This window comes from Hibiscus syriacus, unplaced genomic scaffold (genome assembly GCF_006381635.1).
Source record: "Hibiscus syriacus cultivar Baekdansim isolate YM2019G1 unplaced genomic scaffold, ASM638163v2 tig00112293_pilon, whole genome shotgun sequence".
Classification (NCBI taxonomy): domain Eukaryota; kingdom Viridiplantae; phylum Streptophyta; class Magnoliopsida; order Malvales; family Malvaceae; genus Hibiscus; species Hibiscus syriacus.
Genome location: NW_024063296.1, coordinates 2,000,617 through 2,027,347, shown reverse-complemented (window position 1 = coordinate 2,027,347; position 26,731 = coordinate 2,000,617). Strand labels below are relative to the sequence as shown.

Genomic DNA, 26,731 nt, shown 5'->3' with positions numbered 1-26,731 from the left:
ATACGATGAACGGTCCTAACCACCTTGATTTTAGCTTTCCTGGAAATAATTTGAGTCTTGAATTATATAGCATCACTTGTTGTCTAGAATAAAATTGCCTCGGGAAAATTTTTCTATCATGCCATCGTTTTGTTTTTTCTTTATATAAGCGGCCATTGTCGTAAGCGTGAGCTCTGAATTCATCTATTTCGTTCAGTTCCAAGAGTCTTCTCTCTCCAGTAAGCTGAGCATCCATGTTCAATTTCTTGATGGCCCAATATGCTTTATGTTCAAGTTCCACATGGAGATGGCACTCCTTACCGTAGACTAGTATAATGGGGACATTCCTAGAAGTGTCTTGAATGTTGTGCAACAGGCCCATAGTGCTTCATCTAGCTTTGGCGACCTATATTTTTGGCTTGGGTTGACCACTTTCTCAAGGATTTGCTTGATTTCCCAATTAGAAACTTCGGCCCGCCCATTAGTCTGGGGGTGATATGTCATGGCTATCCGATGTCACACTCCATATCTTTTCAGCGCCTTGGCAATTATTTGTTGTCAAAGTATGTGCCTTCATCACTGATAATAGCTTGCGGTGTTCCAAAATGCGTGAATAATGTTCTTGTGCAAAACTTTCAGCATGGTCTTAGAATCATTCTTAGGTGTTGCAATGGCTTCCACCCATTTGGACACAAAGTGTGTTCTTCTTATGGGACACATCTTCTGATTATTTGGTCGCTACATTGCTTGAATAGGAACGATTCATCCCAGTAATAGTGTCGCACATCATATCTGAACTTTTTTCAGCCTTGGCTAGATAAATCTGGAGGTATAATACCACTACGAAGAAAGTTGACTATGTCAGCATACCACGGCACAACCGTGACAAATAAAATTTTGTCATCAGGGAAATCCTCCTGGATGTCTTTCATATCATGAAAACTAATTTTGTTTTCTAGTCTAGACAAGTGGTCTGCTACTTGGTTTTCTGTACCCTTTCTATCATTTACCTCTAAATTGAATTCTTGTAGTAATAATATCCATCTGATTAGCCTAGGTTTTGCATCTTTTTTATTGATTAAATATTTAATGGAAGAGTGATTTGTAAACACAATCACTTTAGTTCCTATGAGATATGGCCTAAACTTATCGAATGCAACTACTACTGCAAGAAGTTCTTTTTCAGTTGTGGTATAGTTTATTTGTTCATTATTAAGAGTACGACTAGCATAATAGATTGCAACACCCCCAACCCGTACACGACCCGGATACGAATCCGAGGTGTCATATTAACTGATAGAAACTTTTAAAACTTATAAAAATCATGAAAATTCAAACTTTAATTAAAATAAAGTTAATAATTTACATAAGTACAATCAAAATATTACAAAAATTGATCAGAGCATATATAAATTACACTTTTCTATATGCTAACACCTTTGATACAGCAAAATACATACTGTGAATTTACTTCTGATCTGATCTTCGAGTGGATGTATGTTGTTCTGCTAGACCTATGTCTGATCCTCCAGCTTCTCAGTACCTACGTGTAAAATTCTTACACGCTAAGTCATAGACTTAGTGAGGCATAAAAATATAACAATGCATTTCCTATAAATATGAACATGCAATCTGATTATTTAAATAAAATCATACTTATCATATCATAATTCAATCATGTCATATATGATTCAGTGTAAACAATAATAACATGATAGCATATAATCATGTAAATATTTTTTATGTCTTTTATAGGCCCATGCACATTACTGAGAACTTAAGGTATGTGAGTACTTTGAGGTTGTGCACATATGTTGTCACTACAGCTCGTATAAGGATCTATTAAGTGGCATGTGAAATCTGTCCTGAATGACCTGATGTATGTACCGAATGACCTATGTATATGTCCCGAAGGACCTATATAACCCTCAACTCTTAGCATACCAACTATACCTATAGCACTCATATCATATAACATGGGCATTATTATTATGCTTCATATATTCATGTACTCATGTCGTTTCTCTTATAATCATATATGTCTTCTCTTCTATCACATATCACATGTACATATAACCATCAATCTTATATCATACAACATATGTTATTTGAGTATGTTCACATGAATCATATAGCATGTATTAAATCATATAAATATATATATATATATATAACTTATGCATATGTTTATGGTGATCATAATATATGCATGTTCCTAACTATTAGACTATGAAAATTAACATAGAAAATAGACTTATCACAAGTCTTATTTCCATTGAACTACACCTACAGTATGCACTCACCTTAGCCTCACTTGATTCCAATCACTTCAATGACTTAATTTCTCTTTCTTGATATATCCTAACTTTTCGGTCGTTCCAGAACTTGCTTGAGCTCAATATCTATACAATCATACATTTCGTATACATATCAGCATTCCAAATATCATGATTCAATCCTTAATTTCTTAGACTAAAAGAAAGGCTTAATTCTATTTTCCACTTGGAATAGTATCGGTACCCAAGGTATGGTACTGATACTTCCCTAGTTGGGGTATCGATACCCAACTTCAATTCTGTAATCCTTGTTTCAAGAATGGTATCGACACCTTCCTTATGGTATCGATACCCTTGGTATCGATACCACCCTTCAGGTATCGATACCTCATAAATAACTTGTCAAATTTAAGCTTATGGTATCGATACTTTTCAACCAGTATTGATACCCCTATACCAAATATTACTTTTTTTACTCTTGAAGTATCAATACTGGATGAAGCAGTATCGATACTCACAGCCCATAAATCCCTTTTAAACCAAAATTTACCCATAATAATATAAACCTTTCATTCCTTCACCCTTTTCATACACTTAAACTCACATACACATACTATAATCAATTTATATTCATATAACAAGTCCTTATCTTCCAAATTTCCTCCTATATGTTTAAATCAAGAATCCTACCAATTTTTCAACATATTCTAATCTCAATTCTAACACTTCATACTTCTTAATTAAGTTGATGACAAGTCAATTCTAGTCTTAAACTTTATTTACTAACTCTTTTCCAAGATTTCGCTTATCACCCTCTTATCTTTAATCATTCCTAACTCCTTCATCTTTTGATTTTAAAACAACTTAAACTTTACTTAAGCTTAAGTATTGCCCAAAGAACATAAACCAAACTTAAATTCAATAATTAACTAGCTAATAAGAAACTCACCTTAACAAGCTTGAGGTTCATGGCTGAAAGAAGAAAGAAGAGAGTTCTTTGGAGAAATCTTTCATTTTTCCCTTTTTACCTATCTCCACTAGTATATATCCTTACCACATCTCAATTTTTAATTCATTTCTTGATCAAATAACCATTTTCCCTTCCATTTTTCCTTCTTTTCTATTTAGTTCTACATAAAATTTTCAATATAAGTCCTTGAACTTTTCAATTTATCTACTTTAGACACTAAATTCTAAAGTTTTACAATTTAGTCACTAACCGGTGTTGAGGATGTTAAATAGATAACATGAAAGAGTTTACATTTTTATTGTCCTAGCACTGCCCTAACTACATAATCACTAGCATCGCACATGAGCTCGAAAGGTGCATTCCAGTCTGGTGGAACAACGATTGGTGCTGACGAAAGTTTTTTCTTCAAATCTATAAAAGCATTTAAATAATCATCATTAAATTCAAATGGTTGATTATGTTGAAGCAAAATACACAAAGGTTTTGAGATTTGAGAAAAATCTTTTATGAACGCCTGTAGAAGCCTGCTTGTCCAAGGAAACTGCGTATGCCTCTCACGTTGGTGAGTGGAGGTAGATTTTCAATTACTTCCACCTTGTCTCTATCGACTTCAATACCTTGACAAGAAATCTTGTGTCCCAACACTATTCCCTTGGTTACCATAAAATGGAATTTCTCTTAATTCAGTACTAGGTTGGCTTCTTCACATCGTTTCAACACTTTAGATAAGTTGCCTAGGCATCTGTTGAAATCGTCGCATGAGACGGATAAGTTATCTATAAATATTTCCATGCAATCTTCCACCATATATAAAAGATTGGGCATCATACATCTCTGAAAGGTAGTTGGAGTGTTACATAACCCAAACGATATTCATTTAAATGCATAGGTACCATATGGACATGTAAAAGTAGTATTCTCTTGATCCCCGATGCTATGGTTATTTGATTGTATCCCGAATATCCATCAAGGAAGCAGTAAAATGTTTTTCATGCTAGCTTATCAAGCATTTGGTCAATAAAATGAAGGGGAAAGTGGTATTTCTTTGTGGCTTTATTGATCTTTCTATAGTCCATACATATTCGCCAGCCTGTGACTGCTCTGGTAGTTAGAACCTCATCATTTTCGTTTTTGACCACAGTCACACCACATTTCTTTCGCACGTACTGCACAGGACTGACCCATGAGTTATTGAATATTGGATAAATTACTCCAACATCCAACCATTTTATGATTTCTTCATGACTATTTTCTTCATAATCGGTTGAGTCTTCTTTGTGATTCCACCGAATTGCTATGACTATCTTCTAAGTTGATCTTGTGCATGCATATGGTAGGGTTGATTCCCTTTAAGTCTTCCATGGTCCACCCGAGAGCTTTTTTGTGTTGTGACAAAACATTTAACAAACTGTTCTCATGTTCGGAGGTTAGACTAGCAAAAATTATCACCGGTAAAGTCTCATTACTACGTAAGTAGACGTATTTCAAATGCGATGGAAGGTTTTAAGTTCCAATGTGCATGCATGCTGTAATGATGATTTTGAGGGGCTAACTTCATTGAAATCTAAGGGTTCGAATTTCATACCTTGTCTAGCATGAAGTAAACTAGACTATTCCTCTTATTCACTGTCATAATTTGATTTGGTGTCATTGGCAGGTAATCCGTTTAGTACTTTATTCAAACAATTGTTGCCAAGGCAATAGTTATCAAAATCCTCTTCTGAAATTTTTTCTCCTGGGCCATAATTTTCGTGTTCCTGAGTCATAGACATCAAGTTGTGGCACAAAGTGTTGTATTCATTGATTTATAAAAATTCATCTTAGCCAAGATTTTTCATCTCATCTTCCTCCCTTGTTTTCATATTTCTAGTGCATTGGCATTCTTCTGAATCGTCCACATATCTCATGGAGTTAAAGAAATTTATTGTGACGCTTTGCTCTCCTACCCGCATCATGAACTCTCTCTTCTCACAATCTATTAAGATTCATTCAGTAGCCAAAAAGGGTCATCCAAGGATGATGGGTGCATTTTCATCGGCTTCGCAATCTAATAGTAGGAAATCAACTGGATATACGAATTTGTCCACCTTTACAATAGCATCTTCTATTCTGCATTCAGAACATACTGAAGACCGGTTAGCTAATTGTAGGATAATTGTGGTTGGGAAAGCGTTATACCTTTCTAATTTTAAAAATATAGACTTTGACATCAAATTTACGCTTGACCCTAAGCCAACGAGAGCTCGTCCTACAAAGTTGTCACCAATTGAGCATGGTATTACAAAACTGCCAGGATCTTTTTGCTTTTGTAGGAGTTTTCTTACTGCAGAGCATATTTCTGTTGTCGCTGCAACATTTTCGAACTTCCTCTTTTTTGTGACAATGTCTTTTAGAAACTTAGCATAGGAAGGCATCTGCTCAATGGCTTCAAGTAGAGGTACATTGATATACAACTGATCCATAACATCAACAAATTTCCTGAACTGGATTTTGTCATTGTGTTTCTTCAATCGTTGAGGAAATGGTGGTGGAGGTCCCACGTCGTTTACTGTCGGTGCTGAGGAAATGCTGCCCTTGGCAATAAGTTTCCCATTATATGTTTGATGATTTTCTGAACCTTCATCATTTTCTTTCTCTTTGGACAATCTATCATATTCCACAACTTCAGCTCGATCCTCTGGTTGTGTAATGCCTTGGCTAGAATCTTCCAGCTGTTTTCCCCCAAACTTGTCATTCTGGTTAATATGTCCCCCACTCCTTAGTGTAAGTACACTGCACTTTTCATTTCCATGATGTTTATTGATTTTAGTATCACTAGGGAAACTTTCTTGTGGGCGAAAATGTAATGCCATGGCGATTTGACCCACTTGGTTCTCCAATGCTCTCCAGGATGGACTATGGCGTTGGAAAAGAGCATCTTGAGTTTGCAACAAATTACCTTGGTTTTTTATTGTTGATGAGTGCTCGTGCATCAAAGTCTTTGTTGAAGTCGTTAAATCTTTTGTTGAGGCCATGAATTCTTGTAGTAAAGCTTCCAAGGAGTTAGAATTAGAGTTGGTATTAGAGGAATAAGTTGTACCTTTAGTGTTTTGCCAGGGCATCTGATGATCCTGATTCTGAAAAATGTTGATGTTCTGAGTTACTCTGTTGTGGCCTATTATAATTTGTTGTCTGATTGTTGTTGTTAGTTCCTTGATTACCCCATGAAAAATTTGGATGTTGTCGCCATCCAGGATTATATGTATTCGTGTAGGGGTTATTATTACTTCAGTTGTAGTTGCCCACAAAATGATGGACTCCTGGTTTTCTGGAAATTCACTCTCATGATGGTTACCGTGACAAAAAAATGCATGCATTGCTGGTTGCTTTGACTTCTCTCACCTCATTAGGACACTGCAAATTTTCAAAATATTAGTTATGGTAGAAAGTTGAGCATCTACTGAATCCTTACCCTCAATTTCATATGCTCCAGATATTTTTCTACCAGTTCTCAGCCTTGTAGTTAGGAATTGATAGTCATTATTTGTTATCCTGTCGAGGATATCGAAGACTTCCTCGGGTGATTTGTCAAGTAAAATACCATTTGCTGAGGCATCCAACATCATTCGAGTAGGTGCATTAACTCCATTATAAAACATCACGACTTGAGTCCAGTCATGAAATTTATGGTTCACACACTTGCGAAGTAGACTTTTATACCTATCTCAACACTCATACATTGATTCATCATCACCTTGGCGAAATCTTGCAATGTCGTTACATAGTTATGTATTCATATTGGGTGGATTGTTTCGAAAAAAGAATATCTTACATAAATCTGCCCAAGATTCCATTGAACCTGAAAGAACTCCACTGAGCCAAGCTCTTGCTCTATCACGTAGGGAATAAGGGAAAAGTTTAAGCTTCAGCACATCTTCATGCACTCCTTGTTTTCAGAATGAATCGTACACTTCAAGAAAAATGCATGTATATGCTGTCTAGCATCCTCATTAGGTGACCCACCAAATTGACTGATAGAGTTTAGCATGTTAAACATCACCAATTTAAGCTCAAAATGGGTTGCTTGTATTTCAGGTGCCACGATGCCTAGATTGAGACCGTCAAGACTTGGGTTCAATTGATCACGTATTGCTCGTGGTCTCGCAACTTCTCTCTGAAAATTATTGGCTGCTACATTAGGATCTGCCTGAACTCCCATATTGTTGTTACCTTGAAATTTTAGTTGGTTCATATACTCTCTGGCTCGTTGGTTAAGTTGCATTTGTCTGAAAGACTGTTCAATTTCAGGGTCGAATGGCTCTAATAGTTTACCAGCAGATCTCAGGGTCATGCAATGATAAAACCTTCAAAAGAAAAAAATAATAATTAAACGAGTTAAACTAACTAAGTAATAGGTGACAAGAAAAATTTGTTATGGCAAAAAATAAAAATTCCATCAGTTGCCAATCCCCGACAACAACGCCAAAAACTTGATCACTTAGAAATGTATATGCTAAGGAAAGAAAATCTATGCAAGTATACACAGTTGAATCAAGTAATAAAGGGTAAGTGAGTTATCGTTTCCTTAGGAATTGGTCGGCTCTTTTAAGTTTCACCACAACTAGAACTAGTTGTCATAAACTAATTCTTGAAGTCTTGTCAAACTAGAAAACTATTAGTAATAAAATAAAGCAAGAAAATTTTATAAAGTATTGTTGTAGACAAATTTTGTCGAGGTAAAATAAATATGCAAAACTATCGAATTAAAATTGACAAAGCAAAGACAAACGTTGATTAAAATATATTCAAAACAACCTCACATATTCAAACTTTTCACAGAGCACTTATGCTAATCTTTTGTTATAACAAACAATTATTCTAAGTCTAGAATGATTTGTTATGATATGCTTAAGCTGCCCGACAGGATTACTGAGTTGTTTTGGCAATATTACTCAACGTTAACTACAACCCTTGGTTTGTCAGACTGTTGTTGTAGCAATACCTCTCAGTGTGAACTATAATCATTGTCTATTCTACTCTAGCGTGTATCCCTTTTAGTCGATTGAAACCCTCTCCTTATCTCTAAGGTAGGCAGGTTAGAACATCACCATCCCGGATTCATTCCGTTGTTCACGTACATCTATCTTAATTCTCTCGAATCTAAGAATCAATATCTAGACAAACGACAATCTCTTGAAGCTCTTATAGTGTCAAGACGTGTTTCATTTAGACCCCAGACAATCTCTTGAAGCTCTTATAGTTTCAAGGCAAAATATTTAAACAATGAACAAAACGGACATGACCAAAATCATAATTTATCATTCATAAAATAGAAAATAATTATTTCGGCAAAACAAAGACTAACACCAAGTAAAGCAGTTCATGGTGTTATCAAAAAGTCAACCAAAGCATCATCATTTTAATACAACCCCAAGCAAAGTAAAGAAATTAAGAACAAAGGAAAAATGAATCCCAAAACTGGGGGCTCTGTCATGAAATCTCTTATCAACACCGCACCTGCTCTAGCAGCTAGCCTCTCTCGAGGCCTAACCGCCGCTCTGTAATAGCCTGGCTATGGAGGACACCAAGGATGGTCAGGTTGGAAAAAAGTGGTAAAACACTGCAGTTGCTCACTCACGCTTCAGTTGAAGCTCTTCTTGCTTCCTTGCCTCCCTTTTTGGCGGCTGTGACTGGATATTTATAGAAAGAAATCTCCTAAGGTTTTGCGCAAGTGAAGATTCCATAAATACCCATTATTTTCTTGTCCAGGCTAAAAAGGAAAGGCAGATGGTTGTTGTTAGAATCTTGAGGGCTTGCTTGCACGTGAGGGTAGTCGTACAACTGGCATGTGACATAAGCAATTTGTCAGATCCGCTTCAGACTTGCAAGATAAACCTTTCCTTGTCAAGATAAATCTGCTCCTCACTGTCTTTATATTCTATATTCCACTGGCCCTTGCGAAATACTTTTTCGCGATTGAAATGTTCTTCCTTAGTTAATTTCCTGCACATACATAATCCACACAAGCTCTTTCTCTTCGGCAGCATCAGTCAAACCAAATAAATTTTGCCTAAGCAAAACTTATCCACCACATGCAATTATAACCTAAATGAAGCTAAATGCAACTAATATGTTGTGAACACTTTTTTTAGACGAGCAATAACTTAAGTAAAAAGACCATAAATAAAGTCTTTTTTATGGAGTTATCAACTTGTAAGTCGTATCAAATGCAAGAACATGCTTGAATTCTTTATAGTCTATGCATTATACACCATCGACCCATAATAACTTCCCCAAGTTTCCGAATTCATCCCTCGTGTGCCTCACAAAAAAGAAAGAATTAGATTCTTGTTTTCCATACAAATATGCCATCACCGTTTCTGCATCACCATATTGAACTTCCTCTCATTTGATTTTATATAGATAGTTGTACAAATATTTCGGTAAAAATCCAACATTCTCAATTGAACCAATTTCATTAACGAAATTTTGCATCATCTTACTTGTTCTAATCCCAGAGTTGAGCATGCTCTTAATCTTAATTCGGTCTAACCCACTAATTTTTCAGAATGGCCTAGAAAATAAGGCATTGAAGAACATTAAATATATAAGATAGTAGTTAGTATGTAAAACTTTAATTTTTGTATGAATTACTTATCATATATAAGCAACATGTGTTGGCTGAACCATTTCATGGTTATGTTCAGCGTGGAATTTTGCAACTTTACAATATTGAAAACATTCATCCAATTTGAATCTAATAAATACTCCACACCCAACTCAGATGTTCGATTTTTTGACACGTTTTCTGTTTCAAAGGTTATTCCACCCCCTTTTTATATCCCTCCTTACGACACACCATTTTCTTTGTAATTATATGACCACCATTTCGACTTTTCATTGTCTAGTTGACTCGAACTCCAAAACCTTTCACCTTTGCATAGGTATGATAAAATTCATCTTAGTCATATAAAGTCTTCCACTTCAACAAATTCATATCATTCTCATCGTAATCTTTTAATTCCTTTCCAATCTTATCCCATATGGGTTCATCAATGAATTTTCAATTGCATTCTCATCATCTATATGATTGTCATCATTACTTGTATTATTAGTTTCTTCTTCTTTAGTATGAGTTTCACAATCTGATTTATTGTTGCATCCATCTTTTTCCTGATTATAGCCATCTTCATCCTGATTAACACCATCCAACTCTGTAATTTGATTTTATTTTATCTTTATTATCAACATCTCGAAAAAAAATCTTTATCTACACAGACAAAATCAAAACAAACATTATTACAATGGTTAATGACATCAAACCTGCATTCTAAAGAGCCAAACTAAACGAATCAAACATAATGTATCGATACTCTACATGAGTGTATCAGTACACTAAGAGGAATTCATAAAAACAAAAAATATGGTACCAATACACAAGAGGTACTGATACATAGCTGCTCGATTACTGCTACACACTGCTAGTGTATCGGTACGCCCTTCATGATTTAAAATTTTGGAATTAGGAATCATATTGAAAAAAAAAAGTTTCAACGTAAAAATTAAGGTGGAATAATTCTACTCGGGGTTATAGGAAGGGAATTTTGGAAACCAATTAAGGAATTTGGGTTATTGGAAGAATTTTAAAATTAGGGTTAGGGTTAAGTTTTAGGAAATATGGATTTAGGGAAAACAAATGAGAGGGGGATGTCCCACACTGTCAACCACGACCACTGTCGGTGAAGGCACCAACAGTCGATCAGCTACCACCCTCCAATAATGGCTTGAACGAAAACCATGTTTGAATCAAAATAAAATTATTATATCTTACCTTAACGGGTTGGCTGCACAAACGGCAGTTAACAACGTCCACATCGGGAGGGATAAACGACAATGATTTAATCGAAGGAGGAAGATGAAAGGCGGTGACGACGACGATGATGATGAAAAAAATCACAACTTTAAAAAATAGGGTTTTGTAATTATTTAAACTAATTATACAAAAATATTTTAAAAAAATTAATTTAATTAACATTATGATTTATTTAAAATTACAATTACATTTTTAACTAAAATATAATTATATGTTGAATTCCTTATATTTTTATCATTTTACAATTTATTTTATCGGAGCTCATCGTTATTGGTGTTCATCGCCGTTTGTCGAGAGCTTTATAATTTTCCACATATATAAAACCCTGTTTGTGCATGCGAACAAGCCAATTATAAAATGCCGCAGATATTTACAATATATATAATTCAAATATTTATTTTTTATTTTTAAAATTATTATAATATTTTAAATGATATAATACTATAATGATTAATAATGTTTTTACAGTTTTAACTTGATCTTTTACTATTATATTTATATTATATATATTCATATCATATAATTATTTGATTAAAAATATATAATAATTTTATAATATCATAATTTAATTATGATATGAATTTTATAAAAAAAACAAATATTATATAATATTGATATATTTATATTATTTTTTATTTAATTGATATTATAGATTAATAGAATGTTAATCAAATTTAAAAATAATAAATTATTACTTTTAGTTAATAATACTTAATATTATTATAATAACATTTTCATCCTTTTATATAGTATTCAAATAAACAATCAAGAAACACAATTAAAAATTGAATTTATAATGAATCAAGTGATTTCAATGACAAAAGGGAAGGTTATTCGACTAGAGAAATTAGGTTCGAGCAGCTGCATTTGTAAGGTGTATGCAATGTCAATAGGATAAGAAAGTTATGAACAAATATTATATTTAATCATCCAAACTATTCACAAAAAATGAATTTACATTTAATAAATAAGCTATTTTTTTATTAATCTTGGGTAAGTACTATTGGAAAATAATACTACTGTAAAACAAAATCATTAGCATAATCAAATAATGAAGAAAATATATCAATTTACTTTGTCGTAGTGTGGAAGCCACGGCCTTAGAAGCAATTTCGTCCAGATTGGTGTAATCTCGGAAGTGGACGTTGCCCCCATGGTTAACACAATCTTCCAAATCTCGTACACCCGAAGTAAGGAAGTGGAATCCACTTATGATGCTCTCTTCGATTAGAAACTTTCCAAGAAGGAAATATAGAAGCCATCAATTGTATGTAAAATTAGGGAGAGACATATCCCTTTTTTAGGAGTGGTAAAGGGGAAAATTATCAATTGAAAATTACCCACTCCAACTACATCCTAAAAATAGATAACCAACTCCCTAAAAATATCATATTTTCATTACTAACAATTCCCCACTAATGTAAATATGTAGAGATTTTTTAAATACGAGAAAAGGGCAACAACAAAATTAGTCGCTTAAGTACTAGTGAACGTATCTAGAATTAATATATAGTTGAATGATCAATTATTCTTTTAAAAAGTGAACAAATCTGGAACTTGTTAAAACACGAGTAAACACATAACACACGACTAACTTCTTCACCAAGTAAGTTCCATGATAGATTAACAAAATTAGCCTATATACCTCGGGATGCTAGTAAGTGCTCTAGAAAGACTGCCCAAAATCTCTCATAGAAGGTGGCTAATTCTTCATACTTACATAGGTGATTTCATCAAGTATATCTCAAACTAAACAACCCAATTAGGGATATGAAATCATTAAGAGCATTTAGAAAGCTTAACCTCTCATTTTAAAAATTAGTGAATTCATCAAGTGCGTCTCACAAAGACCACCCAAAGTCTGAGATATGAATTCATTAAGAACATTCAACATTTCATCTTTTTAATTCAGTGAGTTCATCATGTTCGTCTGATAATGACTACCAAATATTGGGTTATGGACTCATTAAGAGCGTAAAACTCAACATCTAAAGTTGGTGAATCCATCAAGTTCGTCTCATTAGGACTAACTAAATCCAGTGCAATGAATTCATTGAGAGTGTAAAGCTCATTCTTTCATGTTAGTGGATTCATCAAGTCCTTCGAATTTCTCAACCAAATGGGCTTAAGACCAGTTACCCTTGACTATTAAGTTAAGATATTAATATAAATTTCTTTTATCATCTCGCACTACATCTTAATTGTTATCTCTTTATTTCACAAACTCATGTATGCTTGTATCATTATAGATTTGGTTTTAAACCATTCACATGTTATCTTATGAGTCAAATAAAAAATAAAAAGAATAAATATTTTTCTCTCTTTAAAAATTTCCAGCAAGATAAATTCTTAAGGCATTCAACCTTTTGCCTGAGTAAGTCACGACTTATCATCTTAAGCTTCACAGTTGAGCTATTAAAAAAAACTTTCACAAGCTTTCACAAAAACTGCTCTACTTAAATAAACATATACCTACTATGATTTCACATATATCATTCAAGATTTCTAAACTAAGAGGATTAGTTTCATGCAATTTTTAAAGAACTATTATCATATACATAAATTATAAACTTACAAGCTTCACAACACAATATATAAAATCATTAATTTCTTTTAGAACCCTCACATACTATAAGGTAGAGAATTTTCAATTACACCCGCATTCTCTAACCTCAATGTGTTTAAATTAAATATCATATAAGACATGTAAGCAATATTCTCCTTCAACTTTACTCAGCTGAATTAGAGTAAATTCACGCTAAATTTTAAACATAAAATCCAAATGGATAGATAATCACTTCTGCTTTCTCAATTATAGGAGTATAACAATAGAATTTTAATAACGAAATTTTTAGTAGCATTGCCTATCACATTAATCAAATATTGAAGAGACCATTAATAGTTCAATTACTATGACAAAATTTCACTTTTTAACTCATTCTCTAACTTAAGAAGAGTGTAAACTTGCCATGGTATTTTATGAATTGAAATAGTATACATAGAGATGAATAATACACCAGGAAGGTCTCCGGAAAATGAGAGGTGGTGCACTAGGCATGTTTAAATACCAAGTCTTTTCAAAAACCAATCCTAGACATGCACTATTATTTTGTCACACTATTTTTCAATCAACCATATATAAATATCTCATAACAGTTTATGCTTAATAATTTCTCATCCATAAGCATACAATAATTAGGAATGAAAATTTTCAGGCGATAACAAACATAGATAACAAGATAATGAGTTTAAATAATTTGACCTCGTATGATAAAATATAACAATTCAATAAACTTTTTCATTCTCAGCATGCCTTGAATTTGAGTCCTCTCATTATCTTTAGTCATAGTCATTCTATACTTTCCCACAATATATACCTTATTTGAGTCGCGACTTCTTTTAAATCTATTGATTCTGAAAATCAGAGAAAATTCAACAATGTTAGCCTTGGTAAATAAATTTCATTAAAGAAAATAATTAAAAGATATGTTTCTTATTTTTTTATTCCCATCAAATTACGATATTGCTTATGAATCTAGATATGCAACACTTCAAGATTTGATCTTTAAATTTTGCTCATTATGCAATTTCGGTCGATCTTTGAACTTCGTATATGAGTCGTTAATTTTCAACTATTTGAGTCTCGAATTGTTGGTGTTTAACCCATGCTTCTAGGCCTATTGTCCATGGCCTTACTGGCTTTGTTTACATGGATAAATTAATTGCTGCCAAGGATCCAATCAAAACGAATTCAGGAATTTTTACATTTGTTCCAACAAATATTTAGTTAGAAGCCAGCTAAGCTCAAAGTCCAACACAATATATATAAGACTTAATTTGATTAAGGGACCCACAAAATAATAATAATAATAATAATAATAATAATAATAATAATAATAATAATAATAATAATAATAATAATAATCCACTTTCTCCGAGATTCAAGCATTGCAGTTTCAACTGCACACAAATTTAGATTAAATTTGACTCTTCAAATAAGCACGGATATTAAAGTGTTCTCAACAAACCATCGAGAGAAATAACAACTTCCATTTCCTTCACAGTTTCACTCTCATTTATTATTATTATTATTACTAAGTTATACTCTTCTCCAGTTATATATATATATTAACTACTGTGAGAGTAGTAATCTTTTTTCTGATACCTGACTATTTATATGAGATGATAAATTAGACACGAAAAGTCGATCTACTTGCTTCTTGGCCTTGTACAATCGTCGAATGAACCCATTCAGGAAGCTGAAATCGAACAGATGACTCAATGTTGAATCTTCTCTCATATTCCAATCTTAACTTACCATACACGTCAACCCAACCTCTGTTTTTTGCCAATCTATTTATGGTAAAATTGGCCTCGTACAACCATCTACTCTACCACTGAAAATAGTTTATTGCCAAAGCTTTCGTGGTGCACCTTGATTCTCGCGTTGTTAAGATATCAGTTATAAGCCTAACAGACTCCCTAACAACTCTAACAACCTCAACCACCATTAACAACCTCAACCACCATTAACAGCCTCAACGGTCATATACAACACGTGCACATACTGCTAATATTCCCTCTACTTCATCCGATCTTCTAGTCTTGAACACAATTGCACCCCGATTCTTTCATGAAACACTTCAATCGCTGCTTTGGATAAGGGCTTAGTAAAACCATATGCAACTTGATGAGCTGCATGTACATAATTCACACACAACTGCTCATCATCCACCTTTTCACGAATGAAATGCACATCAAGATCTACATGTTTTGATTGTGCATGATAAACAGTATTAGAATCAGGGGCGGACCCAGGGGGTTGCCAGGGGTAGCCCGGGCAACCCCTCAAATTGTGAGAAACATTGATCAAATGATATTATTTTAGTATTTTTATATATATATTTTGTGATTTTTAGGTAGAATCCCTATATTTCAGATAAATTCTTATAGAAAAAAATTATACAACAAAATTGTCTACTTAGTGTTATTTTTTTCTAAATTTTTTTAATTAATACAAATGTCACCTTTAATATTGTGCAACCCCTAAAAAATTTATAAGAATTTTTTTGAGCAACCCCTGAATTTTTGTCCTGGGTCCGCCCCTGATTAGAATTCATCGCCACTGCTATTGTATTATCACACTAGATCATGGACTTCCCATGATGCGCCAACCCGAGATCAGCTAACAGTCTACTCACCCAAGTGACTTATGTTGTAGCATCAGCTAAACTCTTATATTCGCCCTCCATTGTTGATTGAGAAACATATTTCTATATATTGGAACTCCATGCAACCAAATGTTCACCAAGAAACATACTATAACCAGAAATTGATCATCGATCAGTGACATTTGCACCCTAATCAGCATCAGCAAATGCTGAAACTATCAACCCCAAATCAGATGGCAAGAACAACAATCTATAATCCACAGTACCAATAAGGTAGCGAAGAATACATTTCACTGCAACTAAATGGCTTTTGCAAGGTGCATGCATAAACTGAGCTACCTTTCCAACATTGAATGCAATATCAAGTCTGATATGACACATACAACAATGACCCAACAATGCTTCTATAAATACTAGAATCAGAAAGTATCTAACCATCCTTAGACAATTTGGATGCAAGAACAATAGGAGTAACACATGGTGCAAAATTCTTCATGCTCACCTTCTCCAAAGCTCCAAAATGAACTTCTTTTGACTGAGCATCAATAAGCCATTAAATCATTTTACTTCAATTCATAAGAAATAACTGAGAGATCCCAAATCCTTAAAAGAAAACATGTCACGCAACATGCACACAACATCAACAATTGCAGAAGATGATGAACCAATAATAACAATAGCATCGACGTATACCAGAAGATAAACACGCTCATCACCAACATTGGTGAAAAACAAAGAAGAAATAGCTCGACAGAGTTAACCCTATTTGAAGCAACACATCTTTCAACTTGGCATGCCAATTAGGGGGAGCTTGCTTCAACCCGTACAATGATTTTTGCAGCTTACACATAAGTGTACCATTAGATGCCATGTGTTCAAAACCTAGAGGTTGCTGTATAAAAATTGTATCCTTCAAATCTCCATTAAGGAGGGCGTTGTTGATATCAACATGCCTCAATTCCCATTTATTAGACACAACAAGAGAGAGAACAACATTAAGGGTTGTAAACTTCACAACAGGGCTAAAAGTGTCGAGATAGTAATGTCCAGGAACCTGAGAGAACCCTTTTGAAACTAGTCGTGCCTTATATCGATGAACTGAGCCATTTGGATTACGCTTCAACTTGAACAACCATTTACAACCCACTGCAACTCATACTGGTGGCAACTTAACAAGCTCCCAGTTTCATTCTTCTTCTTAGCATCAAACTTATCCTTAACTGCAGCAACCCAATTTGGAGACTGTAGTGCTTCACTAACCATTGAAGAAACTTCTTTATTAAAAAGACTTGAGTAAGCTTTAGGGTTAAAAATACCACACTTTCTCCTTGTGAGCATCGGATGACAGTTTATGTGGGATGCACCAACCTCAGGTAAAACTTCATTATTGGCATTAGATTCGGCAGCAACATTGGTAGGAGCAGGTAAACTAGTAGACTCAGCTACAACTTCCTCTAAAGAGTTTACATTATTATTTCTTGTAGATATAATAGTGTTATCACTAGCCATACAAGGAACAACAGTACGACTAGACTGCACCGATGAACCTGACACAGAACTTGGGATACCAGCTGCACCACTCGATGAACCTGCCCCATAATTGCATTGTACACCAAGACCAGGCAGCTGTTGAATATTGGTGACAATATCACGTGCTTGTCACTGTTGGTCCTTAACCACAAGTGACTTGACTGAAACAACTTTCCCTGCAAAAGGAAATATACCTCATTAAAAATAACGTGTCTAGAAATATAAACTCTCCCATCAGCTGCTAAGCACTGAAAACCCTTGTGTTGGGGGCTAACACCTAGATACGTACATGGATGAGACTGAAATGCAAGCTTGTGAGCTTGAAAAGGTCGCAAGTAAGGAAAACACTAACAACAAAAAACCTCTAGTTTACTATAATCCGATTTCTTCACTAATAATTTCTCAACAGGGGAGACCCCCTGCAGTATCTTGGTGGGTATCTTATTGATCAACTGAAATGTAGCAACAATGGCATAGAACCAATACTCAACTGGTAGAGATGCATGTGCCAACAATAAAAAGGCCAATTAAATTAAGTGTCGATGCTTTCGCTCAACAACATCGTTCTACTCTGACGTGTGAGGGCATAACACCTTGTGAATAATACCTATCCTAGATAGCATGACGAGAGGCTACGAAATTCACCACCCCAGTCACTCTGAACCACTTTAACTGAAGCACCAAACTGAGTAGCTATCATTTTCTGAAACAACTAAAATGTTGTAGTGGCCTAAGATTTATTTTTCAGAAGATAGATACATGTATGTCGAGTACACGCATAAAAAAGAGATAGAATCAAAATCCATTAAAGGAAACATGTGGATGTCCCCACAAATCAGTATAAATAAGCTGTAAAAGAGTTTCATAAATTGTATTTGATTGCACAAAACGAAATTTGTGATTTTTGCCCATTTGACAAGCAATACAAGTTTTATTAACATCCATAGTAATCTTTACACCAAGTTCTCTAGCAATCTGAACTAAAGTATCACTAGAGGGATGACCAAGCCTTCGATGCCACAGTTCATCCATCTCACTAGAAAAAATTGGAGGTAAGGTTAACATTAGCACCAACACACCAATCTTCACTTCCATCTTTATTTTTCATAAAAGAGTAAAGTCCATCAGCCCCCTCACCAGTCAAGAGCACTTCTCCAGTAATCTAATCACACACACAGAAGCTATTGGAATGGAACTCAAAGAATATTGTTGTCCCTAGCAAGCTTAGAGACTGAAAACAAGTTCTTCGTTATGTGAGGAACATGTAATTAATCATGCAACAACAAAACTCTAGATGAAGCAGGTAATACCAAATCACCAACCATTCTAATATCTAGAGAAACACAATTACCAACTGTAAGTTTACATGGACCATGAAAATTAGAAGGATTCACTAGGTTTGTCCTATCTGGAGTTACGTGATGAGTGGTACCCGAGTCCACCACCAAACGCTCATGAGATGCATCAACAATATTCACTTAAGACTGCATGGTCCCTTGAGAGTCCAACATCCCACGAAAGCAATACTCACAACTTTAACTGCCACCACTAGAGCATAACCAGGCGATGAGTATATAATGGTTGAATTATCATCGGAAGCAGAACGATTGTTGACCGAAACACAAGAGAAATCTTCATCAAATCGATGCTAAAAATGGTCAACCAAGTGGCCAAGCTTCTGGAAAAGGTGACACTGCATAGCGTTCGACCTCTCCCTCAACCACCATTTCTTGCACCAGATCTGTGATCCTGACAGTTAGAAGAACCACGACCAACATCACTCTGAGAAAAATTAGCAATAATGGGAAAAGTTTCCTGTTGTTCATTAAATCCGGTCAGCTGCACCTTAGCATCCATTAACATAGTATATATGTTATCTAACGAGAGAGCCTCTTTCATGGTAGAGATAACAACCATGAACGGCTGATATTCACGAGGAATACCCTTCAAAATACTCATAATCTTTTCGACTTGAGGAACTACACTTCCACACGAAGCAAGAGCATCACATACCTCCTTAACACACATAAGATAAATGTGCATGATGTCATTTCCTTTTCTCATGGACTGCAACTTATAGTGAAGACTCATAACGACCATGGTAGTGAGGTTTGCAAAAAACTTGAGCACCGTCTCCTAAACCGTAGCAGCAGTTTCAGCTCCAACAAACTGAGGTAGAAGATGTGGACTAACTGTAGATAGCAACCAGGACACAAGTGCACTATCTTGTACAATGAAGTCTTCATACGACTCATTTGCTTGGATCTCACCATTTTCATCAAGAACATTCATCAGTTGTAGAGAAACAACACCGGTCAGCAGCTACTCCAGACGATGACTCCGAATCGTGAGCAAGATATGTTGTTTCCAAAGCAAGAAGTTGGATTCATCAAGAATCACATTTACTTTCTTGTTGGTAAACCCTCAAGAAGCACTAGAAGAGATATCCAAGAGCAAAGAGCCAAACAAAAACATTCTTTTCACGAACGGAAGCGAGAGCAAAGAATCCCAAGACCAGTAGCAAAATGTACCATGTTAAGATATCAGGAAAAAGAAGAATATACCAACGTTTTATTACTGAAAACAATGTTTCTATGAGTACACAGTGGTAGTTGTTTATATACAACTCATACAATCTGTTATAAGCCTAACAGACTCCCCAACCACTCTAACAACCTCAACCACCATTAACAACCTCAACGGTCATATACAACACATTCACAATACTGCTAATATACGTTGTGTCGATAATAGAAGAATGATGTGAGATTCGTCCATACCAGTTTAAGTGACGATGTTGTACGACTCGAAGAACATTAGAAAGTTGGATACATTCTGAGCTGGTAGCATGATAATGTGGATTATGGTTTTACCGGACTTTAAAAAAACTAAATACATTGATAAGATTAAAAGAACAAACATGTTAAACTTATATATTCAAAGTCAATAACAACTTCATAAATATTGACCACAATGATTAGTTGAAACAAAGAAACATGTTTTATAAAGTGTGTAACAGATGCATTCATGCATGAATCCAACGAAACTTCACAAACCTATAAGATTCAGATTTTTGGTCAATTGTTATCTGAATTTTATGTTTCAACAACAGTAATAAGAAATTGCTTCTAAATTGTTGGAAAACAATACTGTTGAAAAACAAAATCCTTAGCAATGATTATCAAATAATAATCAAATGATGACAAAAATAGATCGATTTATTGTGTCGTGGTATGGAAGCCACTGCCTCAGAAGCAATTTCGTCCGGATTAATGTAATCTAGAAAGTGGACGTTGCCCCTCAAGATTAACACAGTCTTCCAAACCTTGTACACTTGAAGTGAGGAAGTGGAAACCACTTGTGTTGCTCTCTACGATCAGAAACTTTTTAAGAAGGAAATACAAAAGCCATCAATTGTATGTAAAATTAGGGAGATACATATCCTTTTTATAGGAGTGGTAAAGGGGTAAAATTGTCAATTGATAATTATCCGCTCCAACCACACCCTAAAAATAGATAACATACTCTTAGAATATCCCTTAATATTGTAACAAGTACAAAGTAGTACTTATTAAAAAATAACTCAAAATTATTTGACATTGAACTTTCACACATCTGATATTCATAGTACTCAGAATAAAAATAATTTCTTTACCACTGATGTCGCTTAGTTCTTATAATATATAAGTTTTTTAACCACATCTACAATGATAAAGTTGATGACCGCTTGAGTAGGACCATTTCTCCCCTATAATTTTTTTTAATTCTTTGAACGTTCAAATATTTGTCAAATTATGCCTTCCTCAAATTTGTTTGAAGTTTAAATGTTTATCATGTCCCTAATGACTTTAAAATCGGATAATCTAATATCTATAAGAATTTAATTTTAATTTTGTTTCTATTTTCTTATAATAATTATTGGATGAGTTTAAAAAACTTTATTTTACCCTAATCATAAATGAATATAAATATAAATAAAAATATATTTATAAAAGTTTATTCAATAAATACTTATGAAATGGTATATGATATGTATGCAAATATATTTGTTTAGTGTTTGAATCTTAATTTTAGTTGTTGTAATTAAAATTTATATAAAAATTAATAAACAAAACTAATTTTATAATAATATTATTTTCAAAATAAAAATATTTTAATTAATTTTCAATTGAATTAATTAATTAAATTAATTAAATTATGTTCTTTAATAAATAAAAATAAAATAATGTTAATCAGTTAATCACCTAACATAGGAAACACTGGCCGCAGTCTCAGACAGCTTAATGTGGTCCCGATTCATTACATTCGCCATCCACTCAGTAATCGCTGCACTGACCGATCAATTTTCAATCGAACGACTGTAGTCCTTCCACGCCCACATATCATTAGCCATTGATTAACAAAACTTCTCATGGCTGCTATTAGTCCACGCTCACTTCTTTACATCCCTTGGATGCAGAACCAATCCAACGGTTTTTATTCTTTCTGCAACACTGCATCAATCTTCTAATTTCGTTCCACAAACATTAATATCCCGCTTTTTTGCCCAAACCAAAAATCGAAGAAGAAGAAGAAAAATCTCTCAACTCTCCTTAAAAAACATTTTTTTACACGAAGAGATGCAAGAACAAGGAACCAGTTCAATTGCAGCTAGTTCCTTGCCCTCGAGCAGTGAAAGATCTTCAACCTCAGCCCTTCAAATTGAAGTCAAAGAAAGTAAGTTTTTTTCTCCTTTTTTAACTTTTAATTTCGTTTAACTTTTTAAAATCTCAAGGTAAAATGGTTTATTTTTGGTCCTTGACGCTTTTTTCTTATTTATTTTGGAAAAAAAAGGTACTAAACTTATCACCATCTGGGTTTAGTTAGTAGAAAATGGTTTTTGCAAAGGTTTCAGCGTACTGAGGTTTACTGGTTTCTTTTTTCTCGAGGAATTGCATCGAGATCAACCGCATTTTCATTGATTATATTGAAAATCCGATCTGTATTTTTTTGTTTCTCAAGGCATGGAAAGTGATGAAGAGATCCGGAGAGTGCCTGAGATAGGAGGAGAAGCGTCGGCAACTCCGGCAGCCAGTAGAGAAGCCGGTTCAGTGACCCGGCCGGACCGGGTCCAGACATCAGGAGAGGGCGGTCAGAGAAAGAGAGGAAGGAGCCCAGCGGACAAAGAGAACAAGCGCTTAAAGAGGTAATATTTGCATTTTGGATATTTTTTTCTTTCGGAAAGGCAGTGGCATTTGAGCAGTATTCATTGATTTGAGATTTGTGGGAATTGGAGAAGGTTATTAAGGAACAGAGTTTCGGCGCAGCAAGCAAGGGAGAGGAAGAAGGCGTACCTGAATGAGCTGGAGTCGAGAGTTCGAGACTTGGAGAAGAAGAACTCTGAGCTTGAAGAAAGGCTTTCCACGTTGCACAACGAGAATCAGATGCTTCGACAAGTAAATCACTTTCCCCATTACATCATCCGTCACCAGCTTATAATTATTTCTCTTTTGGAATTTAAGCAATTGGGTTATTCACCATCGTTATTGCCATCACTTTTATCATCAGTTTTGGCAAATCACATGAACACACTGTAATTTGCCTCACAAAGTAATGGTGAGTAAGTTAGGGTTTAGGGATTAAAGGATCATGCCAGGACGATATGAAAGTCAATCGAATCAATTTGAGGTTTATGGTTTAAAGGATGACGCAAGGATGATATGAGGATAATTCAGATCAATTTGGGTTCAGGGTTTAAAGTTGGTTTTTTTTTTTGGTTTGGCTGAATATTGTAAATGTGGGTGCAGATAGTGAAGAACACGACGGCCAGCAGGAGAGGCGGAAATGGCAGTTCAAATGCAGCAGACGGAACGCTCTAAGGAGTGGCCGAGTATAGAATTTATTAGGGGATTCAAAAAAAAATCTTAAAATTTACGCTTTAAAAAACTCTATTGGCAATGCAAACGTGTCAATTGAACATTGGCTCTAATTGTAATCATAGAGTAAATTATCTAAAAACTGATGATATAAAGTATTAACTGAGGTAAAGGTGAGTTGAAACAAACTTGTAAGAGTCGACAATATCTCAAAGATTTAATGTTCTTATGAATTTTGCATCAAGATGCTTATTGGATAAGTGAGATTAATTTAATTCATCCTGTAAATCATGTACCCTACGTAACGATTAGATGTGCACATTTGTCGGATTTCAATCCGATCCGGTTTTTTCCCATAAAAAAAAAATCGGTTTATAAAATAATCGGTTCGGTTTCTAATCGATTTGGAGGGTTGGATATTCTAATCGGTGTAACTGGTTTCGGTTTTAAAAAAATCGGTTTTTTTAAAAAATCGGTTATAAAAAAATCGATTTTAATATTCTAGATTGTTCATCGGGAACCGATTCTTCCCCCAAGGGGGTACCGATTCCTCACTGAATGGTTTGGTTTCGAGATTTCTAGAATGCTCGGAGGGAACCGATTTTCCCATAGGGGGTATCAATTCCCCTTATTCAACAGTCGAAATATTTGAATTTTACACTTAGGGAACCGATTCCCTATGAGAGGAAACCGATTCCCTATGAGAGGATATCGATTCCCCCACGCTCGAAGCATTTTTATTAAATGTTTTCACACTTAAACGGTTATATTATCTTCATTAATTATCACTAACATTCAGAAGTGATTCAAGGTGTATTTAAGTAAGCTTAGAAGCCATTGATCAAAGACAAGAAACATCAAGCAACTAGACTCAAGAGAGAATCAAAGAAAAATCATCAAACCTCAAGTTCGATAAATTCAAATACTTAATTGAAATACTTAATTAACTCAACATAATTGAAATATTTAAATACTTCCAAGTTTAATAAATTTAAATACTTAAAAACTTCCAAGTTCGATAAATTCAAATACTTAAAAACTTCAAGTTCGATAATTGAAACAAAGTTTACGATAATTGAAATAAAGTTATAAAATAAACTACATTGCCATCTCTTCTTCATCATCTTCGCCTTCTTCGTTTGGAGGGGATATTCCAAGTTCGACTTCTTCAATGTGTAAGTTTGCTTTCAAATCGGCATCAATTGCATCTTCTAGGGTGGTGATATGTTGCTTACGAGCCGTTCCATCCAAATATTCCTTTAAACAAATGCATACTTCCACCGACTCGGGACTTAGTCTTGATCTCCGTTGCGATATAACCCTGCCACTAACAGAAAAAGCGGATTCCGAAGCTACCGTAGAAGCTTGGACGGTTAGTAAATCACGGGCCATGGCGGCTAGAATCGGAAATTGTGCTTCATTTTCTTTTCGCCAAGCCAAAATATCCAAATTTTCAAACTCTTCAAATGTCATTTTTGATAGAAAATCGTATGACATGTAATTTCCCAACTCGCTACTTGGGGTGGTAGTACGTGATCGTTTGGATTGGGAATTTACAAGAGTGTTAAAAAGATTCAAATTTATGTTACTTGGACGTCTACTAGATGATTCCGCATTCATTCTCATTTGATCGTGTATTACACTACTTGATCCGTATTTAGTTAAATAAATTGCAAACATGTATCGAAAACATTTGTTAAAATAATTTATTTGGTTTTGGACAAAGTTGGGTTCATCATCGGTTAGATTAAAAGCAAACGCAATTTGTTCAATTAGTGTTTCAACCCCACCAACATTTAACGTTGGGTTTAAAGCGGCGGCACAAGTAAAAATGGGGGGAATCTCCTTAAAATATTTTAAAAGTTTTTCCTTCATTGCAAAGCCAATTTCTTGAAAAACTTCGGTTTCAAATTCAAAGTCATTCAGTCGGGTAGCCAACAAAAATATTTGATTAAGAACCAACGGACTAGTAGGGTAATAAACACCGGATAAAAAAGTTGTTGCATTTTTAAAAACCTCAAGCAAATCGGTTATTTTGGCTATAGTTTCCCAACTCGAATCCGGATAAATGTTTCGGACATGACCCCTCTCGAAAAGCCGATCGTGAAATGTTTGCAATGTTTCCCTTTGCCTTAAGGCAATATGCATCATCATCCAAGTTGAGTTCCAACGAGTTGGACAATCCAAATTAGGACCCAAAGCTTTTTTATTAACGGACTTACAAAATCGTTTATAATCATTTAGTCTTTTGTTGTTGTTACAAAGAACCGATTTTATCATTGTTTTAAATTCTAATCTAATCGGCTCAATAACCTCCAAACCGGCTTGCACGGATAAATTAATTATATGTGCAACGCAACGGGTATGAAAAAACGCACCGCCTAAAATCGATGAAAGTAATATTTTCAATCTTGGAACCGCGTTTGTATTATTCGATGCATTATCAAAGGATATAGAAAAAACTTTATTTTCTAATTTATAAAGACAAATTACCCTTTTTAAAAGTGTAAATAAATTAGCACTGGTATGCGGCTCACCGAATAATTCAAACGCGATTGTTCTTTTCATCATTTGCCAATTATCTTGATCTAACCAATGTGATGTAACGGCTAAAAAAGAATTTCCGGTATTATGAGGGGAACTCCAAACGTCACATGTAAGCGACACACCATAACGGTGTTCTTGGAATCCTAAAATCATTTTTTCCCTCGCCGTACGCCACATTTTATAGCATCTCTTCTAAGGGTAGTACGACTTACTTGAGTATAACGTGGTTGCATTAGTTGTTGAATTGTTGTCGTGAAATCTTCATCATCAAAGTGGTCGAACGGCAATGCTTTTGTAATCACGAACTTTGTAAACGCTTCTCGTAATTTTTCATTGTCGTAAACAAAAATACCACCTTGCGGTGTAAGATTCGATTGACTAGGATCCGATCTTGAGCGAAGTGCCTTGCATGATTTTGTCAAATGGTTCTTCAACGTTGTGTTTCCTTCCGATGCAAGAAACTTTAGATAAAGTTTACAACGCGCCCTCCTCGAGCCATTTGACATCTCACATAAATCGTAGTGATCCCAAATGTCTTTGTTTCGAGTGTG

The 26,731-nt window shown here is 34.6% G+C and overlaps 2 protein-coding genes across 2 annotated transcripts; one reads left to right on the top strand and one right to left on the bottom strand.

Moving 5' to 3' along the window:
* Nucleotides 1–5,231: 5,231 nt before the first annotated feature.
* Nucleotides 5,232–6,239, bottom strand: LOC120177568. Its single transcript, XM_039183668.1, has 3 exons — nt 5,691–6,239; nt 5,452–5,594; nt 5,232–5,334 (listed from the first exon to the last, which is right to left on the bottom strand). Exons 1-3 carry the CDS (start codon nt 6,237–6,239, stop codon nt 5,232–5,234), a joined length of 795 nt encoding a protein of 264 aa, XP_039039599.1.
* Nucleotides 6,240–22,310: 16,071 nt separating this feature from the next.
* LOC120177597 (transcription factor HY5-like) lies at nt 22,311–23,667 on the top strand. Its single transcript, XM_039183693.1, has 4 exons — nt 22,311–22,494; nt 22,780–22,963; nt 23,057–23,213; nt 23,565–23,667. The coding sequence occupies exons 1-4, from the start codon at nt 22,398–22,400 to the stop codon at nt 23,634–23,636; spliced, it is 510 nt and encodes a 169-aa protein (XP_039039624.1). The 5' UTR covers nt 22,311–22,397; the 3' UTR covers nt 23,637–23,667.
* Nucleotides 23,668–26,731: the final 3,064 nt, after the last annotated feature.